This window comes from Gavia stellata, chromosome 25 (genome assembly GCF_030936135.1).
Source record: "Gavia stellata isolate bGavSte3 chromosome 25, bGavSte3.hap2, whole genome shotgun sequence".
Classification (NCBI taxonomy): Eukaryota; Metazoa; Chordata; class Aves; order Gaviiformes; family Gaviidae; genus Gavia; species Gavia stellata.
The window spans coordinates 12,630,611-12,655,025 of record NC_082618.1 but is presented as its reverse complement, the minus strand read 5'-3'; the positions used below and the strand labels follow the sequence as shown (position 1 = coordinate 12,655,025).

Below are 24,415 nucleotides of genomic sequence, written 5' to 3'. Positions count from 1 at the left end.
CCTGGCCCCAGCAGCTGTTGGCAGCCCCAGTCCCTCTGCCAGCGCCTGAGCCCCCCAGCACCAGCTCCCACCATCACCCCCAGGGACATGCCCCCCCCAAAACCAGCGAGCAGAGTATTTCCAAGCCCCCTCCCAGACTCTCCACCCCTCATGCCCTGCCTTTGGGTGCTTTGCAAGACTTCCCAAGAGCGGCCCCCAGCCACGCGAGCTGGGAGCGTGCCCGAGCTCTCCAGAGCAGCCCACGACTCCCAGAAACTCAGCTCTCTCCTGCCCCAGAACAGTGGTTTTTGAGAGCCAGGGACGGCCCATTGCCAGCTGCACAGTCAAACCCGAGGCAGGGGGACCGGGCACACGAGCTCCCCGCTGGACAGCCGACGCTTTCAGGCTCTTTGGCCCCGGCAGGGCACGGGCACAGCTCCCAGAGGCAGAGCCAGACCCAAACTCACCAGAGCTTCCTGAGCATTTCGGAGGCCAAGCAGCAAACGTGGCCGTTGAGCAGCAGCCGCCTGGGGATGCTCGGTCCTCCGCAGCGCCTTCCCCGCCTGACCACCGCCCCGGTACCTCCCCGCGCTGCCCGTCACCGAAGGGGGCCAGCCGAGCCCCTGACCGCGACGCCAGGGCTCCCCATCCATCGCCTCTCCTCGACACTCCCACTCCGCAATGTCTACTCATTCGGTTCGGAGTCCCTCAGACATATTCATGGTTACCATAGGAACTAATGAAACCCAAATTAAAAAAGAAAAAGGAGAGACAGACAGAGGGAAAACCGCTTTGATGCTCTGGTGCCACCTGCGTGTGCGAGTTTATTATGACGAACGACAAGAGCAGCAGGCAGGGAAGCGTCCCACAGCCCGGCGCCTCGCTCACGCCCTCCCGCTGACGCGCTCGACCTCCCCAAACACCGGCTTTGTGCAGGACCCAGTATTCGCTCTCGCCCCCGAGAGCCCGCTGGGACACACAGCCCACTGCTCCCCTCCGCCACGCTCCCCCGGGATGGAGGGGCTCGATGCTGCCCCAGCAAACAGCCCTCACCCCGGGGGCTCAGGAGGGGGCTCCTGCAGCCCCCCAGCTGCGCTGGGACCCCCTCTGCAGCCGAAAGCTCGGGGCCGCATCCACCACCACGAACTATTGCTCCCCCGCCAGGTTTCTGCAAGTCAATATTGATGTTTGCAGCAGGCACAACGCTTCGTGAAGTGCTTCTTGGCTTGCAGAAAGCAGCTTGTCTTTTTGTTAACAAGTTATACAGTCAAAGAAAATTGCCTACGCCTGGTATCTCAGCCAGAAGGCTGGAGCAATAATAAGAGGGCGTTAGAAAATCAAAACTATTTTTTTATTTTTTATTTTTTTAAAAGCTTTTACAAATATCTAATGTGGCTCTGGCTGGGCCCCAATTACAGAACCATTTCATGAAGCAATCTGTCCACAAACCAGAAGCGTTACGAGGCTGTGGAAAGCATTAGCTGCAAATAGCAGGGCTAAAACAACTCCAGTGGATGCTCATCGAACGCCCTGAGCAAACCCCCTCCTCCAGCCGGGGCAGGAGGGAGGGACAGAGAAACGTGGCCCCAGACCCTCACCCCACCCAAGCAGGAGCGCGGCAGCGTGCCCCACGGCACCGGCACAGCGCTCTGAGCGCCGCACGTAATTGCCCGGCATGGTGGGCAGAGGAGGTTAAATGGTATTTCTGCAGCAGAACTGCTGCACGGGCCCCGAAACAAAATCAGGGCACAGCGTACAGCAGCATACAAGGAACAGTTAAATCCTTCTCAGCTCCACGGGAAAAGGAAAGTCTACTGAGATTTCCCTCCACTCCCAAAAGCAGTAAACATTGATTTAAACTTCTCATTAGTTCAGCAAAAAACTGCGCAAGGAGCTTAGCAGCAGCATTTCTGTTGTGCTATTTACAATGGGCATTTGCAGGCTCATTCAGGCAGCAGATTCCCCCAGGGCTTTCTGTATACTTTTCCATTAATAAATAATTTGCAGAAGTAATGATTACAGAGGAAAAACCACATGAGCCGTTACCCCTACACATTACCCTGAGCTCAATGGAGGCTTGGCTGAAATATTTCTATATTAGCACATGGTTACGCTGATAGCGCCGGAGCCGCACGTGTGCTTGTGACGGAAAACCCCTGATGCGGGGAGCTTATCCGGAAACCAGGGAGAGGGGAGGATGTGCCGCAGCGGGAGGGACGGGATCAGTCCCCCCAGTCCTGCAGCCAGGAGGACAAGGCCTGGCGGGAACGGGAAGCGGGTCCCAGGTAGCCACGAGCACCGGGAGAACAGCGAGCATCGGTACCCGCCATTCCCAGCCATTTCTCGCTTGCTCTTCCCCATCCATCTGATGGCATTTCCCAGCTGGGGTGGCGATCCCGCACACCTCGCTCCATTACAGAGCGGGATCTGGCCCAGCAGCCGCCTTGCCAGGAGCCACACAGGCCGCCAGCTTTCAGCAATTCTGTGGCAAACCCGAGACAGACCCACCAAGCAACACCACCGGCTCATGGACCCTCCTGGGCCCCAAGAGCATCTTCACCCCTTCCAGAACAACGCCCAGAGCCCCCCCAGCAGCACGGGAGCAGGAGCTGGGCAACAAGCACAGGCACCCACTATCCCACTGACACCCACCCCTTTTCCAGACTGGGAGATTCAAAAACAAACCAAAAAACCCCAGACCTCACTGAATTTACAGCCAGAAGCTCGGTGGCGGCCCAACCTGCCAACTCCCAGCCCCATCCCTCCCAAGGCAGAGCTGGTGCCCCGTGAGTTGCACCATGAATGCCTTAACCCGCTAATCATACAGTGATTGTGTCGCTGCATTTATTATAACCACCTAGTGCCCGAATCACCTTGGACTTGACAGGAGAACAAGCTGTGTGACATGCACAAGCACATCTCCAGGAATGGGTAGTCATGGCTGGTCTACCACTGCACGGAGCTGGATGCGGGAAGACGGCCGAGGTAACAAGAAAGCATCCTCCACGCACAAAGCCCTCTCTCAGCACCGCGCAGGGAAACCACTTTACACAAGAGAAGAGTGTGGGTACTCACTTGATCTTCAGGCTGGCGAGCATCGTCTTGTCGATCCTGGGGAAAAAGCAGAGAGGTGCGTTACTGCGGGCGCAGGGGACTCCGGGCACAGGCAGGAGGGCTGTCCCTCCTCCCGACTCGGGCACCGGGGGCTGCTGGCAAACCCGGCCCCAGCATCTCCTTCGGAGGTGTCATCAGTCTGGCTGACGCGACAATCACCACAGAAAGACTTGACCAGAAAACAAAATCAACCAAAATTTAACCCAAAGTGAAGCCTGGCAGCAAGTAAAAGAAAATCCCCCCAGTAATTTCCTGGTGGTGACCAGTGGAGAACTGTTGCCTCCTCACCTGAAACGCCAGAGGTGAACTGGGCAGCAGAGGAGGACATGACCCATGTCCCAGCTCTCTCCAAAGCGCTGTTCCCGCCTCCCACAAAACACGTATTTAAAGACGACAGACCCGACACGCTGGGAAGATCACACCGAGCCCCGCAGACTCGGCCCTGCAGCATTAGAAGAAGCCCAGTCCAACGGGGAAGGAAGAAGGATACAGCAAGGTGCAGGACTTTTATACCTGGCCGGTTGCTGCCTCAGTGCGTGAGCTCAGGCTCATCCCCGCGGGGCTGCACCGTCCCCACCCGCGCACCACCCACTGACTTACCCTTTTCCTTACCCCTTAATTGCCCACAGCTGCTACGAGCACCCGCACACATGCTGAGAGCCCCGGACGGAGGGAAAACAGAGCAGCCCCACTGCTCCCAGCCCGGCTGGCTCGAGCGAGGCTGGGAGCCCCAGCCACTTCACTTATTTATTTGGCATCATTAATAAGTGCCTACCTCCACAGAACCATTGTGGTTAAAGCCATATTAATATTAATTAATGCAAATCATAGTAATGTCTCAAAATGCAAAATTATGTCTTTTGGCAGTCGTTGCAAATGCTCTATTATCTGCCACGTGGAATTAATTCTACAGCTCTTCAAAAAAAAAAAAACAAGCACAGAAAAAGCCCTCCAAAACCCCACTTGTTTTGCACTGTGGCCACAGAGGACATGGCAAGGCAGCAGAAATGCAGTCTCCCCTCTACTTGCAGCTTCACCTCCAGCCACTCCCAGGCTGAACTTCTCTATCACGAGGAGGCTGTACCCATGGGTAATGCAGCGGGGCCGGACCCCCGGCACTCCAGACCCCCAGCATGCTGTGCCGCAGGCTGAGCCGGCACCGGGGCAGAGGCAGCAGGAACCCGGCGTGGGGTGTCCCCGCTCCCTGTGGACGAGGGCAAAGCCACCCCAGCTCAACCCCATCGCTCCTGCCCACCCTGCCTGCACACACCATCACTCTTCCCTGGGTCCCTCTCTTGCTCAGACCGGCATTGCACTTGCCAAACCCCAAGGCCACGGGCGCTTCGTCCCAGGCATTTCCCCAAGCACCAGCTCCTGTGCTCCGTTCCTGGAGAGCCGGTACACTGCTGCTCCTAAAAATAGACACGGGGCACCCGCTACTGTCACTTAATACTTAACAAGCCTGTCCACAGACCTCGTTGATCATTAAATCAAGTTGAACATTAAAGCGTGCTGGTGTAAATAGCTGATGCCAAACTCGGTGACAGATGCAAACGAGCCACGGGGACAGTGGGTGGCTGGGGCAGTGCCTGCAGGACGCGCGCCAGAGCGGGGAGCTGCACCGAGCGGCTTCATCGGGAACCACAGGAAGAAAAATCAGTTGCGGTTATTCGGCCTTTTAGAGAGGAAAAAGAAAGCAACAAAAAAAAAAAAAAAAAAGAAGCACACAAGAAAGAAAACTCTCTGCTAGGGAAACCGCAGTTGCAATATGACTAAGTTGCGAGAGCCACTTCGTCAGGCCCTGCCCTGCGCCCCATCCCACGGTGGGGTGAAGTGAAACACCCCACGCCCCAGCCCAGCCTCCTGCCTGCACACCCCGGCACGGTCCTGGGGCTTCCCGAGCCCCGGCAGCACCAGCAAAGGGGGTGTCTCCCCCCACGGCCGCCAAGAGCAGCGCCCAGGGGAAAGGAGCAGCCGGCACCGGCGGGGTGCCAACGGCCCGGGAGGAGAGGGGAGGAGGCCGGCACCCGCATCCGTCACCGGGGCCCGGCAAGCTGGGAAGGGGGTGCGGGCAGGGGGCTGGGCAGGGCTGGGGTGGCAGCTGCCAGGGCTGCACACACCACGCCTTCACATCGCCCACCATGTGCATCCCTACGTCCAAGAAAGGCGGCACCGCGTCTGCCACCCTGGGAGAAGCATGCTCCTCCCGGGACCTCACTGGCAGCAGATGCAAACGGTAGACAGAACAAAAACCCGAGTTACACTCCAGCGGAGGGCTGGAAATAGCGACGGCAGCTACAGAAAGCGGCGGCTGGGTGTGCCCGGCCACCCCACGCACGGTCCCCACAGGAAGGGTGTGTCGGCCGCGGGCCCGGGCGGCTGTGGGAAGATGCAGATGCAGGTACGGGGCTGCAGCAGGTCCCTTCCTTTCCCGTAAACACCCGGGGAAGGGTTTTCCCAGCTGTGGGTGGTGCTCTCTGGGTGACACACGACTGCGAGGGGTGTCTTCCCCAGGGACCCCTGGGGAGCTGTTCACCAACCTCTCTTGGGAGCTCCCCACAGAGCACGGAGGACAGGGCTCCCCCCATACCCTCTAGGCTTTCTTTTTCACCGTGCAGTCACTGATGCTGCTCTTCAGAAGCCCGCGCCCCACTTCCCCCCAGCCCGGACTGCGACAGCGGCACAGCCCCCTAACAGGCAGCAGACCACACTTTTCCTGTGTGACTCTCCGGCTCGTGGTTATCTCTTCCCTGCAACTGCCAAAGTTCAGAAGGAAAACAACTGAGCGAAGCCCAGACGGTGCCAAACACCCCTGCAAAGCGGGGGTAACAGCTCTGCTCCACGCTCCTGCTGCTCCATCGCAGCGGGAAGCTGTCAACGGCAGCAGCTGCCGGGATGCACCCGCCGTGGTCGGGGCCCCAGAGCCTCCGCTGCCAACGGCGGCTGCGGGGCAAAGCTGCCCAAGAGCTGCGATTTCTCTCTGCCACAAAACGAGCCCGCATTTCACAAAACTTGTTTTACAGAAGTTTATCAGAGCGCTTCCTTCCCATTTTTATGTAAAGAAAAAAGAAATCCAGCTGAGACAGAACGCTTGGCTTCAGTAAGGTGTGCGCTTCCCTTCCCAGGAGACTTTGCCGAAACTCTTGACAAGTTCACTGCCCTCCCACAACTGTCTCAGTTACTCAGCATTTCCCCCAGCAGGTTTCGAGCAGCTCCAAGCCCACTGGCACAAGCGTTCCTCCCAAAGCCCCCGGCACTCCCGGCTGCCCAGCCCCAGCCACCGTGGCACGGGGAAGAGAAGGCAGAGCAGCCTCTGCCCCAGTGCCACAGAGCCAAAGTCATTACAGAATTGCCGATTCGGCCATCAATTCCCACGACCTGATCACAATCACACAGCGCAGACTTGGAATGGGCATAAAATACCTTACTGGGAGGGAAGCTGGAGGAAGGGCAGAGGGAGAACTGTGCCATTTTCTTACACCATTTCCCTATAGACCAACACATCTCAGAGGGCAGGGACACAAGAAGCAAACAGGCCCACTGAGTCCAGGGTGCGGGCGGCAGCCCTGGTGCTCTGCCAAGGACAGACGGTGTGGGGACGATGCAGGGAGGCACTGATGGCCACAGGAACCTGCCATGAACCAGGTGGGACCTCGCCGCATGCGCCGCAAGGTGCCGAAGGCAGCTGTAAGCATCGCTGCCTGGGCAGAGGAGCAGCAGGCAGCGGTTCTCCGGCAGTGAAAGGAGTGGGGGAAGAACCACAGGACGCTCTTGCGGGTGACGTGCCCATGGGAGCCCACCACGAGCCCCCGGGAGGTCCCCTCACCGCTTGGCACCCGGAGGGCTCACGAGGGGCTTCGCCAGGGCACAGCAGCACCTGCCCGCTGAAGCTGTGCTGGGCTTCCCCATGGGCGTGGGGGGAAGAATGTCCTTCCCGACTCCCACGCGCTCCCGTTGGCATGAGGCAGCAGGAAAGACTCTGCCCCAAGGGCACCGCGCCACAGCACCTCGGTGCTTCCTCCTTTGAAGCCGCAGAGGGAAGAAAAGCTCCGTGCACAGCACCGCGCTCCCAGTAGCGAAGGGGGATAGAAAGGAAAGGCACCCACCAGCCGTAGCCGCCAAAGGAGACACTGCGCTTTCTCTGGAACATGGTGGTGGCTCAGTGCTGCCGGGGCACTCCGGCCATGGAGGGGACGTGGTGACGGGGGCAGCAGCACCCACGTGCCAGCTGTGCGGAGGACAGCCAGGGCGGGTGCTTCCTGCTGGCATGCAGGGCGCTGTGCCGGGGCGGGGGGACCCCGGCGCCTCCCGGTCAGCTGCCCCGAGCGCAGAAGCGCATGCACACACGCACACATACAAACACCAGAAAAAAGTCATTTCCTTTTTTCTTTTTTTTTGTGGCCTCAGGCTTTTCACAACCTCGTGCTGCAAATATCGTATTTCTCCTAATGGCAGGAGCCGCAGGCAGCGCTGCACGGGCAGCATGGGTGTCGGGGCGCAGCCACAGGCACAGCGTCGCCCACAAGCACCGTGCCATGAGGCTGGCCCCATGCTGCCTGCCAGCCCAGCCGGCCACCGGGCCCAGGGCAGAGCATCACTTTTGGCAACGCCGAGGTCTCCCTGCCAGGGTGGCTTTTCCTCCAGTTGTCCCCGAAATGGCAGGGCTGCGTTCACTGTACCAGGCTGGCTCCATGTTAGGGGTCCTCCGACTGACCCTCCAGTGTATTTCATGGGGCATCTCACTAAAAGCATTAAACCTCAATGAGCAAAAATCCCATCACCCCATCTCTCACAGCAAACAGATCCCCGGTTGCCCCGGAGCCTGGCGAGGCATCTCCCACCTGGCCCCCACGCAGCTGCGGCACACACATTTTCTCTCCTCCGGTTCCTCAGCAGCTCTGTAATGCTGAAGCACGTGTCTGCAGCCTGACCACCACAGAAAACCCCCTGGTCCTTTAATAGCCAGGCTTCAGAAATCCCATTTAAATGGAAATGCTGACCTCTAGCTGGGTATGAGCTTCCATCAATCACAAAGTCCCAAGAAAACAGGCTCTTGTCCCCCGCACCAGCCTTCGGGCATTGCAGGGCGCAGCAGAGCCTGCGGGGAGGCGAGCCTGGTGCCAGGGGCTGGGCATCATGCCGGGAAGGCTGTGCGTGGTGTCCCCCAAGCCAACCACCCTGGCCTCACGCCCTCCACCTTCCCAAACCAGCCACCAGCGCCCGTCCGCACCCACTCAGTCCTGGGCTGCAACAGGGGCTCACCCTCCGCGGGTCAAAGTCAGGAGGAAGGGTGGGAACCCTGAGCACCCCTCGACAGTCGGCGGGGTCGCACTGCCCCGGGGCTGCAGCTGGCACAGCGTGGCTGTGGGACTCGGTGCAGGTGCCGCCGGCGCAACACCGGAGCCTCACCTCGCACCGCAGCCAGGAGGGGACGAGCCGCGCGGCCACGCATCGGCCACCATGGGCGAGAGATACAGGAACCCAAAGCTCACTTCCCCAAAGTCCCACCAGTTCAAAGGCCGGTGGAAAGCCTCCAACTGCCAAGGTCCTACTGGACTGGCTACTTGAACACTCACCTCCTACTCCGGTGATTTAAAATAATGCCTAGCACACACAGAAAACATCCCCCTGACTCGGTGGCACCCGGGCAGTGCCGGGCTCACACAGCTGCCGGGGGACTCGAGGCAGCTCTTAGCCCAGTGCTTGGCACTTCCAGGAGCCAGACTCTCATCCAAGCACCCATAAGCTTTAAACTGAGAGACATTTGGATTCCATCTGATGCGTGAAAGAAGGGGGGGGGGGGGGGATAGGGAGCTGGAGAGAGAAATCACTCAACTCCAGGGAAAATGCTTGGATTGACATCCAGCTATTTCAACTCCTACTTTTCTGCCCGCACCCATCTCTCCTTAAAGGGACGAAATGATGGAAATCCTTTGCATTTTAGAGCTCTTAAGGACATTAAAAAAAAAATCCTAAACATGCTGCAGGCTTGAAAGCAGTAATTCAGGTACCACGAAATATTTGGAGCGGACATTTGCTTGGAGCACATTTGTTTCTGGCCTGCATGCTCTGTGTTACAGCTCTGCATCAATAGCAGTGTGACGTTTTCCTCTCACTTCATCTTCCCCCAGGTCACGTCTTTCTCACACTCATACCAGTTAATTTCTGCCCAGCTCTACCGAGCTGCTCAGGATTTACATGCCTGAAAATAAAAGCAGGGAGCTTCCCCGCATGGCCGAGCTCTGCAGTGCATCAGAACAACACCCAGCTGCTGCAGCTCCAGCGCAGCCCTGCACACAGAGGTGCGGTGGCAGGTAGCGACAGCAGCCACGCTAAGCATCAATCTACAGCTGGCATCACACCAGAAACAACTTGGAGAGTCGCAGGAAAACAGCCAGCTCTTCATTTAAACATTTACTCTTGCAGCACTGTAAGCACCAATTACTGCATCATGTTCTGCCACCTCAGTCCTTACGTGAACTCGCTGTCTCAGAGCTGTCGGAGGAACATGGAAGCAGGGAGGGCGACGGGGAGACGCACAGCAAGGCAGGGCCAGACTCCCCTTTAACTGGAGGTCATTACAGGAGGTCAAAATTACTCTGGCAGGTCTTCGTTACACCTCATTGGCACGACAGTTCTGCTAAAGCACCAAGAGTGATTCGCATACCTCCCCAGGATTTCGGAGCCTGGGAGGACAGGATCTCCATACGGCCATAGGGAAATTGTCTGCATTTTCTGCTGCCCAGGAGAGGTGGGAGGCAGTCCCCACACGAAGCCCACCTCGCCCAACACCAGCAGGACCAGCACCCGGGGATGCCCACGGCTGGCAGGGGCAGAAGCGGAGCTCTCCCTGCTCCCCATCCCGGCAGCCCCCCCAACAACCGTGTCGACCACCACCAATGCAGGTGACAAACAGCATTTGAACTAGGCAAAGGTTAAAAATATACAAGTACCCGACTCCAACTCCCCAGAGGCCACCAGCCTCCCTCCGCTCTGGGGTAGCACATCAGCGCCTTCCCAGCACCACCTCACCCGCACGGGAGCGCATCCAGAAATAGTTTTTCTGCAATGACATTTTCTCGCTTCCCCTCTTCCCCCCTGAGGTATTTCACACAGTTGGGCTCAAAAACAAAAGGAAAAAAATAAACCTCCTCCCTTCAGAGCAGGCACAGCCAAATCATAAGTGATCAGCCAAAATTAAGAAACAAAGGCCTGGGGGAGGATGCCTCCTTGGTACCATCTGCACCAGACAAAATTAACATTTCCCAGAGGCCTCTGCCAGAGCCAGGAGCCCCCATCACCCCGACCTCCCCCAGCTGCACTCCCGACCCCGCTGAGCGGCCCCAGCCCACCGCGAGCACCGGGGAGGGGGTGCTGCACAGCTGGGGCAGCGAGCCACACTGTTAACAAGCCAATTAATAAAACCAAACTCTCCTGGAGCAGCGGGTGCTTGCAGCTCCCTGGGGTGCAGCACCAGTCCTGGAGCCCCCGGAGCAGCTCGTGGGGGAGAGGTACCCGTGATTCGGCCGGCTCCATCGCATCCCCCAACCAGGCACAACAAAAACGCGAGAAAGGGGAGGGAGCGTGAGGCTGCACCGACAGCAGTGTACTGACAACTGCATGGCATTAAAGCTTAATGAGCACAAACTGCTGGGCTGTGATTCTGTTTACGAAACGAAACGCAGGCTAATTCTGCACAGCCCCAGCCCAGCTCTCCCATCACCTAATGGGGGACCACTGGGGCACGAGCCACCGCTGACACCGCAGCTGCCAGCAAGACCCCCAAAACCGGGGCGTTCAAAGGTCCGTGCAAACAGCTCCAGCAAATGCATGAACCAACGGCGCGGAAGAAAGGAGGGTCTGAAGGCACCTTCCTCCCAGGCGGCTGAAGCTGCCAGCCCAGCCTCCTGCAGACACACCAGCACAGTGGGACAGGTTAGCAAGGCCACCAGCCCCCAGGCACGCCGTGCTGTTCAGCCGCCAGCTCCCTGCAGCATGGGACCCTTCGCAGTGGCACCAGTGCAGACGGTACCTGCCGCTCCAGTCCCTGGGGGCTGCTCCAGGCTCCTGCGGCGGCCTGGCGATTTGGGCAGACACAGAAAGGTGAACCGCTCGTGAGGGGCGGCAGCACGGGGCTGACCCTCTGCCTGCACAAGCCCTCGGCACAGACGGTACTGCCCCTGCCGAGGGACGAGCAGCAGGCGCGGGCAGAAGAGGAGGCTGGCAGGGGTACCCAGCCATCCCCTTGGCAGTCAGAGCCCACACCGCAGAGCAGAATTATGCCCAGGAAGGGCAGCATAATTCTTTCCTTTGTTACTGGGGCTAAGAGAGACTGATTGCATCATTAGTGCTTTAATATTGCATGCGGCATGCTCAGGGTATTCATCTTTCTATTATGATTCAAAGGAAGGTTGTGGGCACCCAGAAATATTAGATTTTGTCCTGGCAGGAAGAACATGCTGTGCATATCATCAGCCTCGATGAACAAAGCAAAGGAAAACAGTGTCCGAATTAATTCTGACTCAGTGCATGGAATATTTTTAACAGTATTTTCTCCCCTTTATGGTGCTGCTAAAGTGAAATGCAGTGAGAAACTCAGTATCTTAAGCGGCAGCTTCCCACAAAACCCAGCTTGCTCTCAAAGGTGGCTATTTACTGCTCAACAGCCAACAGGTCTGCAGCACTAACCGGCTGCCACGGGGCTTCCGCAGCCCCAGCCACTGCACTGGGGAGAGGGACCGCTGTTTGTCACCCAAGAGGTGAGCTTCAGCTGAAGAACAGTAAAGCCGAGGAGAGCTTCCAGAGACCTTAACATACCTCTGTCAGCCACGGGGCTGCTCATTGTACGGGACTCCGTGACCACCTCCTTTAACAGCGCGATCTGCTGCTTTGTTCTTCAAGCAGCCTGGGGAGCTGAGCCGCACAGCCTGCTTATCTACAGCCCGCTTGTTAAACTCATTAGGGAGGGCTCAATACATCTGAGGTTTAACTGGGAGGATCAGCTTGCAGAATAAAGCAATAATTGCAAACATACCCACACAGAAATTACGAGCTAATTCCCAGCAAAATGCTCAGCTGGCCAGAAAAAGAAAGTTCAGCATATTAGCAGCCTCCTTAAGAAAGGCAGTCCTGCTCCAGGTGCTCCTAACCTGAGGAACAGAAAACAGGGAGAAAAAGTGCGCTGAACGTGCCTGGGAAGAAGGGCAGACTGTGCCTCCGTCTTGGGCACCGAGGTTTTATTCGGCTGATGACAAGGCTTGCTGGTCCGTACGCTGGCACCACAGGAGAAGTGATGTGCTGCAGCCCAGTAAGCCCCCAGTGCAAGCACACATCCACTTCGTCCCCTGGAAGGAGCCATCAGCTGCAGCGACCCTGCAGCTAGTGGCCACGGTTCCTGCAAGGACCAGGGCTTCCCCAGGAGCCGCGGGTGCCAGCCCACTGCAGGCTGTGGTCCCTGCTCCGGGGATGCTGAGGGGAGGCTGGGTTAGACGCTGCAGAGCCCAGCCCATGGAAAGCCCCGTTGCTGTGCTCGCCCCGTCCCTGTGCTCGCCCCATCCCGCACTCTCTGCTCAGCAATGGCTGCGAGCTGCTGGAGAGTGAGGAGGGAGCAAGGCACAGTGGGGAGCTGGGGAGAGGCGGGCTGGCTCCTGCCCCTGCCAGGGTCTGCAGAGCTCACCCAGGGAACATCAGAAACACGGCAATGGCGAGGGTGAACGCTGGGGTCAGGGCTCTGGGGAGCTCATTTTCCACCCACAACATTTACGTGTCGGAGCAGATTCAACACTGGAGAAGGCCCAAGAGTCTCTTCCTTCTGGAGACCAAGGTTGCGCCCAGCCCACGCTGCAGACCATGCTCCAGCTCCTCTTCCATGTTCTCAAGGCCGTTTGCCACCACTAACGGCTCACAGACTCGTCCCTACATCCAAAGCGATCTGATCCCTCCTGCTCAGTTCTAAGAAAATGGCTAAAAACTGGATCTTGGAGGAAGCCATGGCTCGATGTGCAACACGTCACTTCTCAGACAGCGGTGACAGGGGTACGCACGCCCAGCCCAGACCCCGCAGCCAGGTGCTGCACCACCAGCATTCCTGGTGGCCTGGGGAGCTCCCGGCTACACCTTGGGGATCGCAGCGCAAAGGAGGGGACCCTGGGAAAGCACAGCAACAGGCACTGAGCCCTGCCCCGAGCGCTGGCCAGGCGCCCATGCCCCCCACAGCCGAAGCCCCTGGCTCAGCTGCAGCTTTCAGGTTTCTAATGAGCTCTTGCGCTGCTGCCCCGAGCTGCACGGGGGATGTCGGAGGATGGAAAGGTCGGATGACTCAGCCGCACAGGGCCACATCCAGCCCAGAGCACCCCAGGCTCCCCTCCACCCCCGCAAGCAGCTCTCTCGCACTCCCCGGCCGGCTCTGTGCACGCCGTGAAAGGGAGGAGCTGGCGTGAGCCGAAGGCACTGGCAACCACATGGCACGGCCGGCACCACAGCCTTTCACCCTACCGAGGCATTGGGGCAGGCGCGGGTGGCCCCAGGCTGCTCCAGGGTCACCAAGAGAGATGGAGGAACCCGCTGGCTGCTGGTTGCAGCAACCGACTGAGCACAGCGCAGGGGGGGTTCCTCGCACACTTCAGAGCTGCGGCACCCACCACCCCGGCAGGATAAACCCACCAGCCGTCACAGGGGAGAAGGGTGGTTCCTCCCCGGGCATCTCTGGAGGCATCCCCGCTCCACGCGTACCAAGGTTCCCAAACGCCTTTGGGCAGCAGGAACGGGGGAGCACCGCTGCTCACAAAGTGATTTCTAAACCACGCAGCGCCGGCAGCCAGGCACCAGGGAGGCCGGATCCATTCCTTAAACGAGGCAGCTCAACCACCAGCAGAAGCAAGCAAACCCTGACTCAGCCAAGTTTGGGACCACAGAAAGGGCTGTCCCCGAGCCCCCTGTCACACATGTCCCGGTGAACGTCGGCAGTGGGTGGGAGCAGGACTCTGGGACGAGCCAGCAAGGGCTGTGATCAACCTGGCGGGGAAGGAAACGCTTCTACGGGACCACTGTGGAGGAAGACAAGGCCAAACTCTGCAAAGCCTGAGTTGGTTCAGAACAACAACAGCAGCAGAAATCAATGTGTTTGACTGTTTCTGGGTCTGAAGTCCATCGATGCTAATTTGTCTTTTCTTTACAGTATTGATCTTGTTGCTTCCAGGCAGCGCAGAGGGGAGGTGAGGAAAGCCCGGTCCAGGGTGTATGTTCAGGAGCAAACCCCGCTCTCCTGCCACACGGAGCAAGTGACTCCCCATCCCTCCGAAGCTCACTCTGCACACAGCGTCGGGGGAGTTGGACACAGCCCTCCAGGTCCCCGGCTGCTGCCTTTGGGCCGCCTGGGGTAAGCGGGTTTGCTGAGCACGCTGCGGCACTGAGAACACCGCCAGCATTCACATTTTGGACATGCACATGCGTTCTGGGTACCCAGCCCGACACACGTTAGCAACTGGTTTCTCCCAGCATCACACGACCCAGCTCTCTACTGCAGAGGGACACAGATCTTGTCTGATCACAGCGCTACGCGCAGCAAGTCATCACACAGACCTCCAGGCTCATTAAATTCTTCTCAGCCCACTATGAATTTAACATAGAGTTGCTTGTTTTCTCAGGTCCACCCATTGTAGAGCTCTGTCTTGCTTCTCAGGGGATGAAATTCCCTAGAGAGGCTCTCTCTTTAGGAAGAGCCTGTTCAAGCGCACAGATTTTCTGCGTGTCTGTTTTCCCCCCTTCCAGCCATGTCCCTTCCCACGCAAGTTCAGTGCAAGAGAGGATGCTTCAGACGAGCAGCAGACGCCTGTGTCCACACACTGTGCCTCCCCTGAGGATCTGGCAGGAAGGTTTCTCTGTGCATCAGAGAGATGATATGCATCCGCCGTGCCTTGCCTAGGATGCTCCAGAGCCAGCCTGGCCCCGTGCAGGGCAGGCACCGCTGCCCCAGCGTGCCCCATCCCAGGGGCAGCTCTGCTGCAGGCAGGCAGGGGAGCAGGCAAGCAGCTGGCCATGCCCAGTGCCAGGTCCCTGGGCACTGTCACCATGGCCACCTGCACATCCACTGTGCATCCTGCTCTGCAGTCCCCTGGTCCCTTGCTACCCCCTGGTCCCCTGCTACCCCCTCAGAGCAGCACGAGCTCATCGTCCGTTTGCCCAGGCACTGCAGGGGCTGGCAGAGGGAGGATGCATTAGGGCAAAATCCAACAAAACCCCGTTGCTGATGGTTTTCACCCACGTGCCCAGGCACCTCCAGACCCGGGGAGGGAGACTGCCGCACACCTGCCCCAAGGGCCAGGGGCTCCCGCAGGTGGGGGACAGGCTGGTGCTGGCACGCAGCTGGACCAGAGAGCTCAGCCGACAGGCGAACCGGAGAGCATTTGGCCCAGATCGCGTGGCAAACAGGGGGAAGGGATGCGACTGCAGCCGATGAAGAAACTGTGGCAAGGCAGAAAAAGAACTGCTGAAACTAAAAACCAGGGCTGGCAAAACACGGGGGCGGGAGGAAGGCACGGGTATGAGATAGACCTGAATGTGCTTTGGCTGGAAATTAGGAGGTTTCTAATCTTTAATACAAATAGTCTCTGGAACAGTTTCCTAATAACACGAGTAAAGGAAAAAAACCCTAACTGACGCTCAGCACATTTATGAAGACGCTACACGAGATGGTGCCTGCAGTAGCAGGGAGCTGGGCTCAGTGAACAAGCATGTGCCCTCGCACCCTCCTCTCAAGGGGGCTTCTCCTCACGGCCCACATGCTGCCCTGCTCCCCAGGCCTCCAGCAGCATATGGTTAAGCAGCGACGGCCTGAAGCCAAGATGCGCTGGCACAGGATTAGATTTAGGCAGCAGTCAGGGCTCAGATTCAAAGCCAAACTTGTACATGGTTCCATCTAAACATTGCAAACAAGACACGCAGGATTTGGACTCAAGCTTTTCAAAACCCTGCTACATCTTGCCAGTATCACCTGTATTTTTCCACCATTTTGGGTGAATTTTGAAAGAGCTGGGCTAGATTAAAATCAGAATCAAGAAACAGCTCCTTCTGGTTTGGCATCCAAACTTGGAGGCAGATGTTAACTCTAAGCGGGGATTCATCTACCCCCACGAAACTGAAAAAAGGTCTGGGGAGAATGAGCTGTTTTTAGCTCCTGGAAAAAATGCCTCTTCCTACTGTTGCTGCTGAAGTCCTGTTCCTGTTTCCACAGCAGCCGCTAACAACAACCACGGCATCTGACTTCAGGTACATGACAGGCAACGGCAGCAGAGGGACTCTCTAAGCAGCCCCCAGGACCCCGCTACCATATGGATACACTTAGCGATGAAGAGGAAGGAAGGATGCTAAAACAAATATCAGCAAAGAAAAAAGGCAGTTTTGCTGCTATGGTTATCGTGAGCTGCCCTTTGGGAGGAATCGGCAGCAGCAGGAGAACAAAATCTGTTAAACCTGGTGTGTAGAGAGAGTGAGCCTGCTGGCTGGAATCACGCTTCTTGTTGAATCTGAATTTAGACTCCTTGGCGTGTTTCCAACCTCAGTAAATCGTGCCGTGTGGACAGATATTATGTCCCTCGTGCTACTAAAACAACAAGCGGTCTTAAATAAAACAGCGGAGCCTGGAGTGTGCAGAAGATGAGGAAATAAGGCAGTACCTGGCAGGATCCATCTCACAACCTGCATACAGCAGGGACGCAGGCGACATGCTTGCACAGCCCTTGTCAGCTCTGCCGAGCTCGTACACCGGGTTACAGTGGTGCTCTGCCCGCAGAGATGAGCAGGAGAAAAAGAAATGCTCTGCTCTGCCTCTGCCTTGTGAGCAGACATTACGCTGCTCCTCTGGGAGAGATGAGATGCGATCTCACTCGAAGAGAGAGAGGAGGAGGGCTAGCCCAGCAAGCAGGGCACTGGGTGCATAGAGAGGCTCAGAACAATCTCCTCCTGTGCCCTGTTTCTGTCAAACGCAAAAAAACTGGGGCTCCTCAGCAAAAGAGGTGCCCTTCGAAGGCAGGACCACAACCCCTCACAGCCCTGCCGGAGAGCCGCTCAGAGCAAGCGCCAATGCCAGGAACCCCCCAAAGACACCGGAGCAGAGCCCTGCAAAACCTTTTTAAGTTGCCTCCTTTGAATTTTCAGTATTTTGTTTCGGTAAGCGTTGGCGATCACCACGCCGGTCACACCGGGGCACAGATCCCACGCGCCCTGTCCCCAAGCCCCGACACTGAGAGCCTACGCGCCCCAACAAGTCGTCGCACGCTTAAACGCAAACCGAGAAGCTGAGAATCGTTAACGCGTTTCAACAACGGATCTCCCGGCTCTGCCTTACGGTTGCATCCCGCCGAGCCCACGCGGGGTAAAAACACGCACAATACGTACTTAAACCTCTCCGGTCGAGGCTTGCCCTGGACGTTTACGTTCCGGTCCCCACGCGCTATTTAAACACCGCTGTATGTCGCGACTGCGGCTCAGCTTCAGCAATCGCAGGAGCCCCTTACCTGGACCTCCTCGCTGCGCTGTCAGAGCCGGCAGCCGCCCTCAGCCCCGGCGCGGGGCGGTGCGGAGCGGCGCGCTCGCCCAGCCCCGCAGCCGCAGCTACCGCGGCCCCGCTCCGCGCGGAGCGTGCGCTGCGCGCCCGCGGCCCCCGCGCCCCCCGCGCGGCGGCGAGACGCGGGGGGGGCCGCGCCGGCAGCGCTGCTGCCGCAGCACGGAGCCGGGGGGTGCCGGGGGCTGCCGGGGGGCTGCCGCAGCACGGAGCCGGGGGGTGCCGGGGGAGAGCCGCCCTCCTGCAGCCCTGCCTGCTCTGCCCTGCAGACACCCCTACACTTCACCCACGTAGAGGGAGAGGAATAAGCGCTGCTCAGGTGAAGCGTGTCAGCAAGCTGGAAACTGGGACTGGGTCCCCCAAACGGGGAAAGAATACGAGGCTCAAGCTGTGATGGGCTCCTGGGCAAGAGTGACTCACCCCAAGGGACTTTGGTAGCATCGCTGCAGCAATACCCACCAGCGAAAGCCGAGGATCTTGCCCATTAAACCTGCCTGGGGCTTTTAGAGTGAAAGGGCTGTTTTGCGAAAAAATAACTGAAAAATGGAGCAACACCCTTTGGATTCAGCTTTGAAAGCAGAGTTTAGTCTTAGATGTGAGCCCTATCATCTGTTACACTTGAAGACAGACACAGATGCACCAGACAAAAGAAGAGCTTCCAGGGCCAAAATCTGGACCCACTGAAACGAAAGGGAAAATTTCCATTCCCACCGATGGGCCCATCCTTTCTAGCTCAGGGGACGTCCACCCCAGCCCACACTGCAGAGCCCAAAGGATGAGCCTGCACCACAGAGCTCAGCCCGGCCGTCACAAGCCGCATCGCTTTGGTCCCACTGCTTCCTAAAGAGATTCAGTGAAACCAATGCCATTCCCTTTTTTGGCAGCCCTGAAACATGTTTAACAGCACTAAACACCGACGTAGGGGATTTCAGCTACCAAAGGCACTCAGGGCTGAGCTGGGCAGCCCGCTGTGCCCCACGCCACTGCCCAGCCGGCTGCCTCTGCGCTGCCTGGTCCCTGCCAGAGCGCACCGGCAGCACACCCGGCTTGGCCAGGCCAGCCTTCGCACTAAGTGACCCACAGCCACATGACTCCTAAATCACGGCCGCCTCTTGCACCCAGGCTTGCTCTGTGTGGCGAACCAAGTGGCCACGGACACCGCGCTGTTCCCCGGCAGCAAGCAGCTGGGCCCAGCTGCCAAAAGCCTTCACGTGCCGAAGGGGAGGCCCATCCCAGCCAAAGCAGCTCTGCCAGCAGCAGCGTGCCTGCTGCTTCCAAACACAACACTGTGGGTGTGGGACCAGGGCAAAACCAACCCAGCTGTGCGAAGAGCCGTAGGAAATGGGACACATGCTCTCGTCCTTCTGTAAAGTGCTGCTCAAGTGGGATCGATGAGTACATTAACGTGTACAAAGAATAAAAATAATAAAATACACCTGTTACATTAACCCCTCCAGCAGATCAGCCATCCTCTTGCCCAGCTGTGTCACTACCATTATGCAAAGAAAAAGCAGCAAGTGCAAAATAGAGACAGCGATCCGATTAATGTGACATAAATAATGTGACAGCCTGAAATGCCACAGAGCATCCCGGTGTCAGTGTGCCACCCGAGGCACTAAAATGTTCCCTGGCCAACGCCTCCGCAGCAATGCGCAGGGGCTGAGGCGAGCGTCGGTGCTGGGAGGTGGGCACGGCTGCCCGCTCATTGTGCCCTGTTCCTCGCCCGCCAGCGGGGACAGGCCAGGCCAGGAGGACGCAGGACGCCTCGCTGCTGCCAGTAACAAACGCGGGGCTCAAAGATGGTCACACATCCCAGAGGGGCCTTCCTCCTCACCCCGTCCCACGGAACAGCTGCTGAAGCAAACGGCACGGCACGGCCCGCTGCAGCTTTGCACCCCGAGCGGGGCAGCAGCTCTGCTCCCTGGCTGCAGGCGCTGCCCGAGCAGGCTGCTCTCCTGTCGCTTGTGGAGTCAGAGTTAGACAAACCGGGGAGTTGCTCTGCTGGAGTTTGCACTTGGGCTGCCCTGGGCCACAGCCCCAGCTGCAATCTGGGTAAAGATTTTATCCCCTTAGAGGGATGCAGGCATTCATAACGGGCCACTGATGTCCCACACGCTCTACCAGACTTCTCCAGGTAACTTCCCAGCCCACTGGGAAATCAAATTAATCCGGTGGAATTAACCCCAATGGTACTTAACATTAATTATAAATGACGCTACACGCATTTAAGTTCCACATGCTGCATGATATACGTGCATCAGGGGTGAGATTAACACAGCCTTTGATAGCAATTTGCCAAAATTAGTTAAAATCAATAACCAGCATGGTAATTTCAGTTTTTGGAAAGCCTCTCCGGCTGCAGGCGGAGGAATCGCCGTCTTGGGAAGCGGCTGGCCACGGCACACACGCACACCATGGCTCCCGCTGAGGGAAGTGTGGCATCTCCCTCCTGCTCCTGAAATCTCTTCCAGGCATGGATGTCGCCTCCCCTCCTGCTCCCTGCGAGCGGGGCAGGGCCCTCCCCACCCAGCCCGGGGGCTCTGCAGCACCGTCCTCCCCAGAGACCCCTCACCCTGCAGGGAACCTCCGAGAACACCCACAGCCCTTCCCTGGCCTGGGGACAGCCCGGGCAGCCCCTGCTCCCCACAGCGAGCCGTGCGTTTCAGGCACCCCCTCCCTCCCGCTGTTTTTCTGGTACATGCGATTCCAGGGAGATAAATACTTCAGGGCTTTAAGGGCTCTCAGAGCAAAACTGCTGCTGAAATAAAGAGGCAAAAGCTTTTAGCCGCGCAGCCACCCGGGGACCCAGGGTGTTTCAGTGCTCTTAACAGGCAGGAAAACAGACACTGCACTATATGTGTCTTGAGGCCCGCAAGGCTTTTATGTTAATAGCGTTTTATCACCAAACACTGGGATCCGAACCGACAGCGATGCGTGTGCATCAGCAGGGAGAGCCACGGCACATGCCCAGGATGTGGCTCTGAGACATGTTCCCAACGAGCTGTGAAGGGGAGAGTTAAAGCATCACATGAAATCGGGATATCAGAACAAGTATTTTCCAGAGATCATTTATGGTTGGGAGATACGCAGCCCCTGGCTCCCAATTTATTTTTCAAATAAATCTCAAGTGTGCTACATGCATAAAGCAGGTCCTCGAAAGATTGTGTGCTTGACAAAAAACACGGGGGTTTTAAAGATAACAGTTTGGGGAGGCAGTCAGTAATTTGTCCTTTCCACTGCTTTACACCAGAGGGGTGCTTATGTGACGTTTGCAGCTCCCGGCTGCAACCCCTGCATCTCAAACCTTACTTTAAAGCGCAACCGAAGATGCTCGGATATTCACAGGGCTCTAGAGACAGGCTGGGGTTCAGGAGACCCACGTCAAAACCACGAGGGCTCATGACAGAGCAGGCTGCCAGCAGCGCTGGCAGGGGACATGTCAGTGCTCCCCGCGGCCCCCGGCCCTGCACCCACTGCCCCCCCCTTACCTGCTGGGTGAGCCCAGGTCCGCCCGGCTGACGATGCGGTGCTGGTGGGGCGAGTACAGCCACTGGAAAGCTGTCAGTGTCCTCTCCTCGATCCGAAACCGGCCTTCTCGCACATACCTAAAAATAACAGCGAGAAAGACTGAAATATTTATTAGCGTGGGATTGTGGAGAGGGAGCTGCAGGACGCGGTGAGCAGAGCAGCTGGCTCAGCAGCGCTGCTCGGAGCTGCGAGTCCAACGCCACGACTAACGTGTTCCTCCGCGGAAGCAGCAAAACGACATTACAGCCCCATCTGCCTGCATCCCTGTGCCGTCCCTGCCCTCCCCGCCCATCAGCAGGTGCTCCCATGGGCACACAGCCTCACCTGGGACAGGGCATCCCTTCGAGGGTGTCCCCCAGGGGAGGGGATGGGGTCCCCCGGCCACCCTTGCTCCCCACCACCACTGCCACCAGCGCAGTGGTCCCCATCACCCAGCGCGGGCAGCAGCGGCAACTCCCTGGAGGGCAGCTGCAGCGCAGGGTCTTGCAGAGGACATGGAACTCCCCCAGGCCAGACCCACGAGCACCCCTAACCCCCATGCGCAGAAGAGCGAAGAGCAAACATTTCCAAAGCAGTGCGGGACGTTTCACTGTAAAACCCTGGGAGGTAGAGGTGCAACACCCCCGGCTCAGCGTCACCACCCTGGGGCACAGCCTGCCTCCGACAGCTCCCAGCCCGCCGCTCCCCACCAGCCCCGGCACCAGCCTGGTCTGCCCCCAGCGTTACCGCCGGCCCCAAGACCAGGCTAATGCCTTTCTAACATTATTTCCAATGTCAGACCTGATGTTGAGGCTTATTAAATAATATTCAAATGATGAATTGATGGTTATTATTTTGATTAGAGAAGTACGGGTTCTCTGTTACATGAGCAAAATGTTGGTAACAGCAGTTGTTCCCACCTTTTAGAACACAATTCTGCTGCCTGTCTCCATCCCAACAACCAGCTGCACTTCACACACCCTCCTCTGAACATGAAATTTCATCAGCAAGTGATTAATTATTTAAAGCCCCTGTAGTACTGGTGGGAGACACACGCAGGCACACACACACAGCTGCGGCATCCATGAAACCCCAGCCAGGACTGGGGCGAGCTCACAGTCCCCTCCTCTGCGTGCAGATGCTCTGGGCGGTGCGTTCCCACCATTAACCGCAGGGATCCAGCCACGCTGCCTGGATGGGGCCACGGGGATGCACCATGGGCTGCCATGGGCTGCCATGGGCTCCCACAGCCCTGACGAGCAGGGCCATGGCTGGAGCTGTTTGCTGCTGCTGGGCTCTGCCACCCGCCCAAACTCGCCCAGCCCCAGCCCAGGGCTGCGGGGTCCTGCCGGAGCTGCGGGGCAGCAACAGCACAGGAGTCAGGACCTCCCAAAAGGCTCCTTGAGTATCCCCGGTACAGACTGACCTGCTAATATTCTTGGTATAAGCAACCAAGCACATTGCAGTCCCAGTGCTCCCCTGCAGCTCTTGCATATGATAACATTGCACAAAGTAGTGGCAGGCAAGCCAGAATGTCTTTCTGGAAGGAAGGGGAGGGTGAGGCAGCGGGGATGGCAGAACAGCCACGCCAAGTAGCCATTGTAACAGTTTGGGTCTAAGCGCCCTAGGAGGGGAAAGAAAGAAGGAAAGAAGGAAAGAAGGAAAGAAGGAAAGAAGGAAAGAAGGAAAGAAAGAAAGAAGGAAAGAAGGAAAGAAGGAAAGAAGGAAAGAAGGAAAGAAGGAAAGAAGGAAAGAAGGAAAGAAGGAAAGAAGGAAAGAAGGAAAGAAGGAAAGAAGGAAAGAAGGAAAGAAAGAAAGAAAGAAAGAAAGAAAGAAAGAAAGAAAGAAAGAAAGAAAGAAAGAAAGAAAGAAAGAAAGAAAGAAAGAAAGAAAGAAAGAAAGAAAGAAAGAAAGAAAGAAAGAAAGAAAGAAAGAAAGAAAGAAAGAAAGAAAAAAAGCTTCACGAGCTTAGAATAATCCTCCGGTAATTTCCACTCTGGCTGTTCACCCAGGTTTGCAGGGATCCCACCCACACCTGGGAGCCCCAGCATCCAGCCTGGCTCTGCTCCCCACCCAGCCGGTGTTGGGATGCGGGACGAGCCCTGGGCCCGCTCCCAGCTCTTACATCAGCAGCGGCACGCTGTAACCGGCGTCACCCCAGTCACAGCCTGGCATCGCTACAGCGCCCTGCTCAAAAGTCACAAGCTTTGGACGTCACAAACTACACAATTAAAAATAAAAAAAACAGAGAAAGCTTGTTTCCAATGTCAGCCCGTCCCAGCTGCAATCGCCCCATCCCCAGCAGGGAGAAGTGGGTCCCCACGCCCCAAAGCCCGGAGCAGCCTCAGCACCCCTTCACCCCCCCGGCAGCTGCCAGGGTGCCCCCAAAGCATCCCCTGCCTGCCCCAGAGACCTCCCGCCGGCGGGTACGAGCCCCAAGCGCGCCCGGGACCCGGACACGGCCGCTCCCCCCGCTCTCCCGTGCGGGGCACGGCCGCTTCCCCGTAGCTGGATCTCTCTTCGGGATCCGGCTCTTCCACCTCCGCCGGACCCCAAACGCCCAAGACTCCCCTCGCAGCAGCAGCCGCAGCCCCGAACCGCCCCCTCCCTGCCCGGGGACGTGTGCCCGCCCCGGGCCAGCCGTCCCCGCTGGGACCCCCCAGACCCCCACGCCCGGGACCACGCCGCGACCCTGGGAGGGCCGCAGGTCCGGGGCTGGGTCGCGTCCCCCCGCCCCGCCAAACCCACCGGAGCCCTCCCCGGCCGGGATTCCCCTCTTCACCTGGCGCAGCAGCCGGGGCTCCCCCGGGTGGGAGCACACCCCCCCCACCAGAGCCAGGACCCCCCCCTTGCAAACTGCCCCCCCCGGCCACCCGCTGGGTCCCCCTCCCGCGCCTGCCGGCAGCCCCAGCTCCCCGCCGGGGCGGCCCCCGCCCAGGACCGGCCCCCGGCGCTCCCCCGGCCCACCCGCTGCCCCCCCAGCCCGCGCCCCGCTCTCACCAGCGCACCAGCTCCCAGCGCCGCTCCCCCGCCGCCTTGCCCGAAGCCATGCCGGGGCGGGGGCGCGGGCGGTCCCGCGGGGGAAGGGGGGAGCCCCGGCGGCGCCCCCCGCTGCCAGCCGGCCCGGCCCGGCGGCGAGCAGCGCCGGAGCACGGTCACCGTCCCCCGCCGGGGCTGGGGCGGCTGCGCCGGCTCCTGCGCGCTCCCGCCTCCTCGGCCCCCGGGGGGGACCCGGCCCGGGCAGGTGCGGGGGGG

At 58.5% G+C, this 24,415-nt stretch overlaps 1 protein-coding gene across 1 annotated transcript in view; it reads right to left on the bottom strand.

Moving 5' to 3' along the window:
- The window catches only part of RAP1GAP2 (RAP1 GTPase activating protein 2), a 79,133-nt gene extending 54,923 nt beyond the window's left edge, over positions 1-24,210 (bottom strand). The window contains exons 1-3 of the mRNA XM_059829460.1: positions 24,161-24,210; positions 21,142-21,258; positions 3,055-3,090 (exon numbers count right to left, since the gene is read on the bottom strand). Of these exons, the coding sequence (XP_059685443.1) occupies positions 3,055-3,090; positions 21,142-21,258; positions 24,161-24,210 (203 nt within the window). The remainder of the gene's footprint in view (positions 1-3,054; positions 3,091-21,141; positions 21,259-24,160) is intronic.
- Between the last annotated feature and the right edge of the window lie 205 nt (positions 24,211-24,415).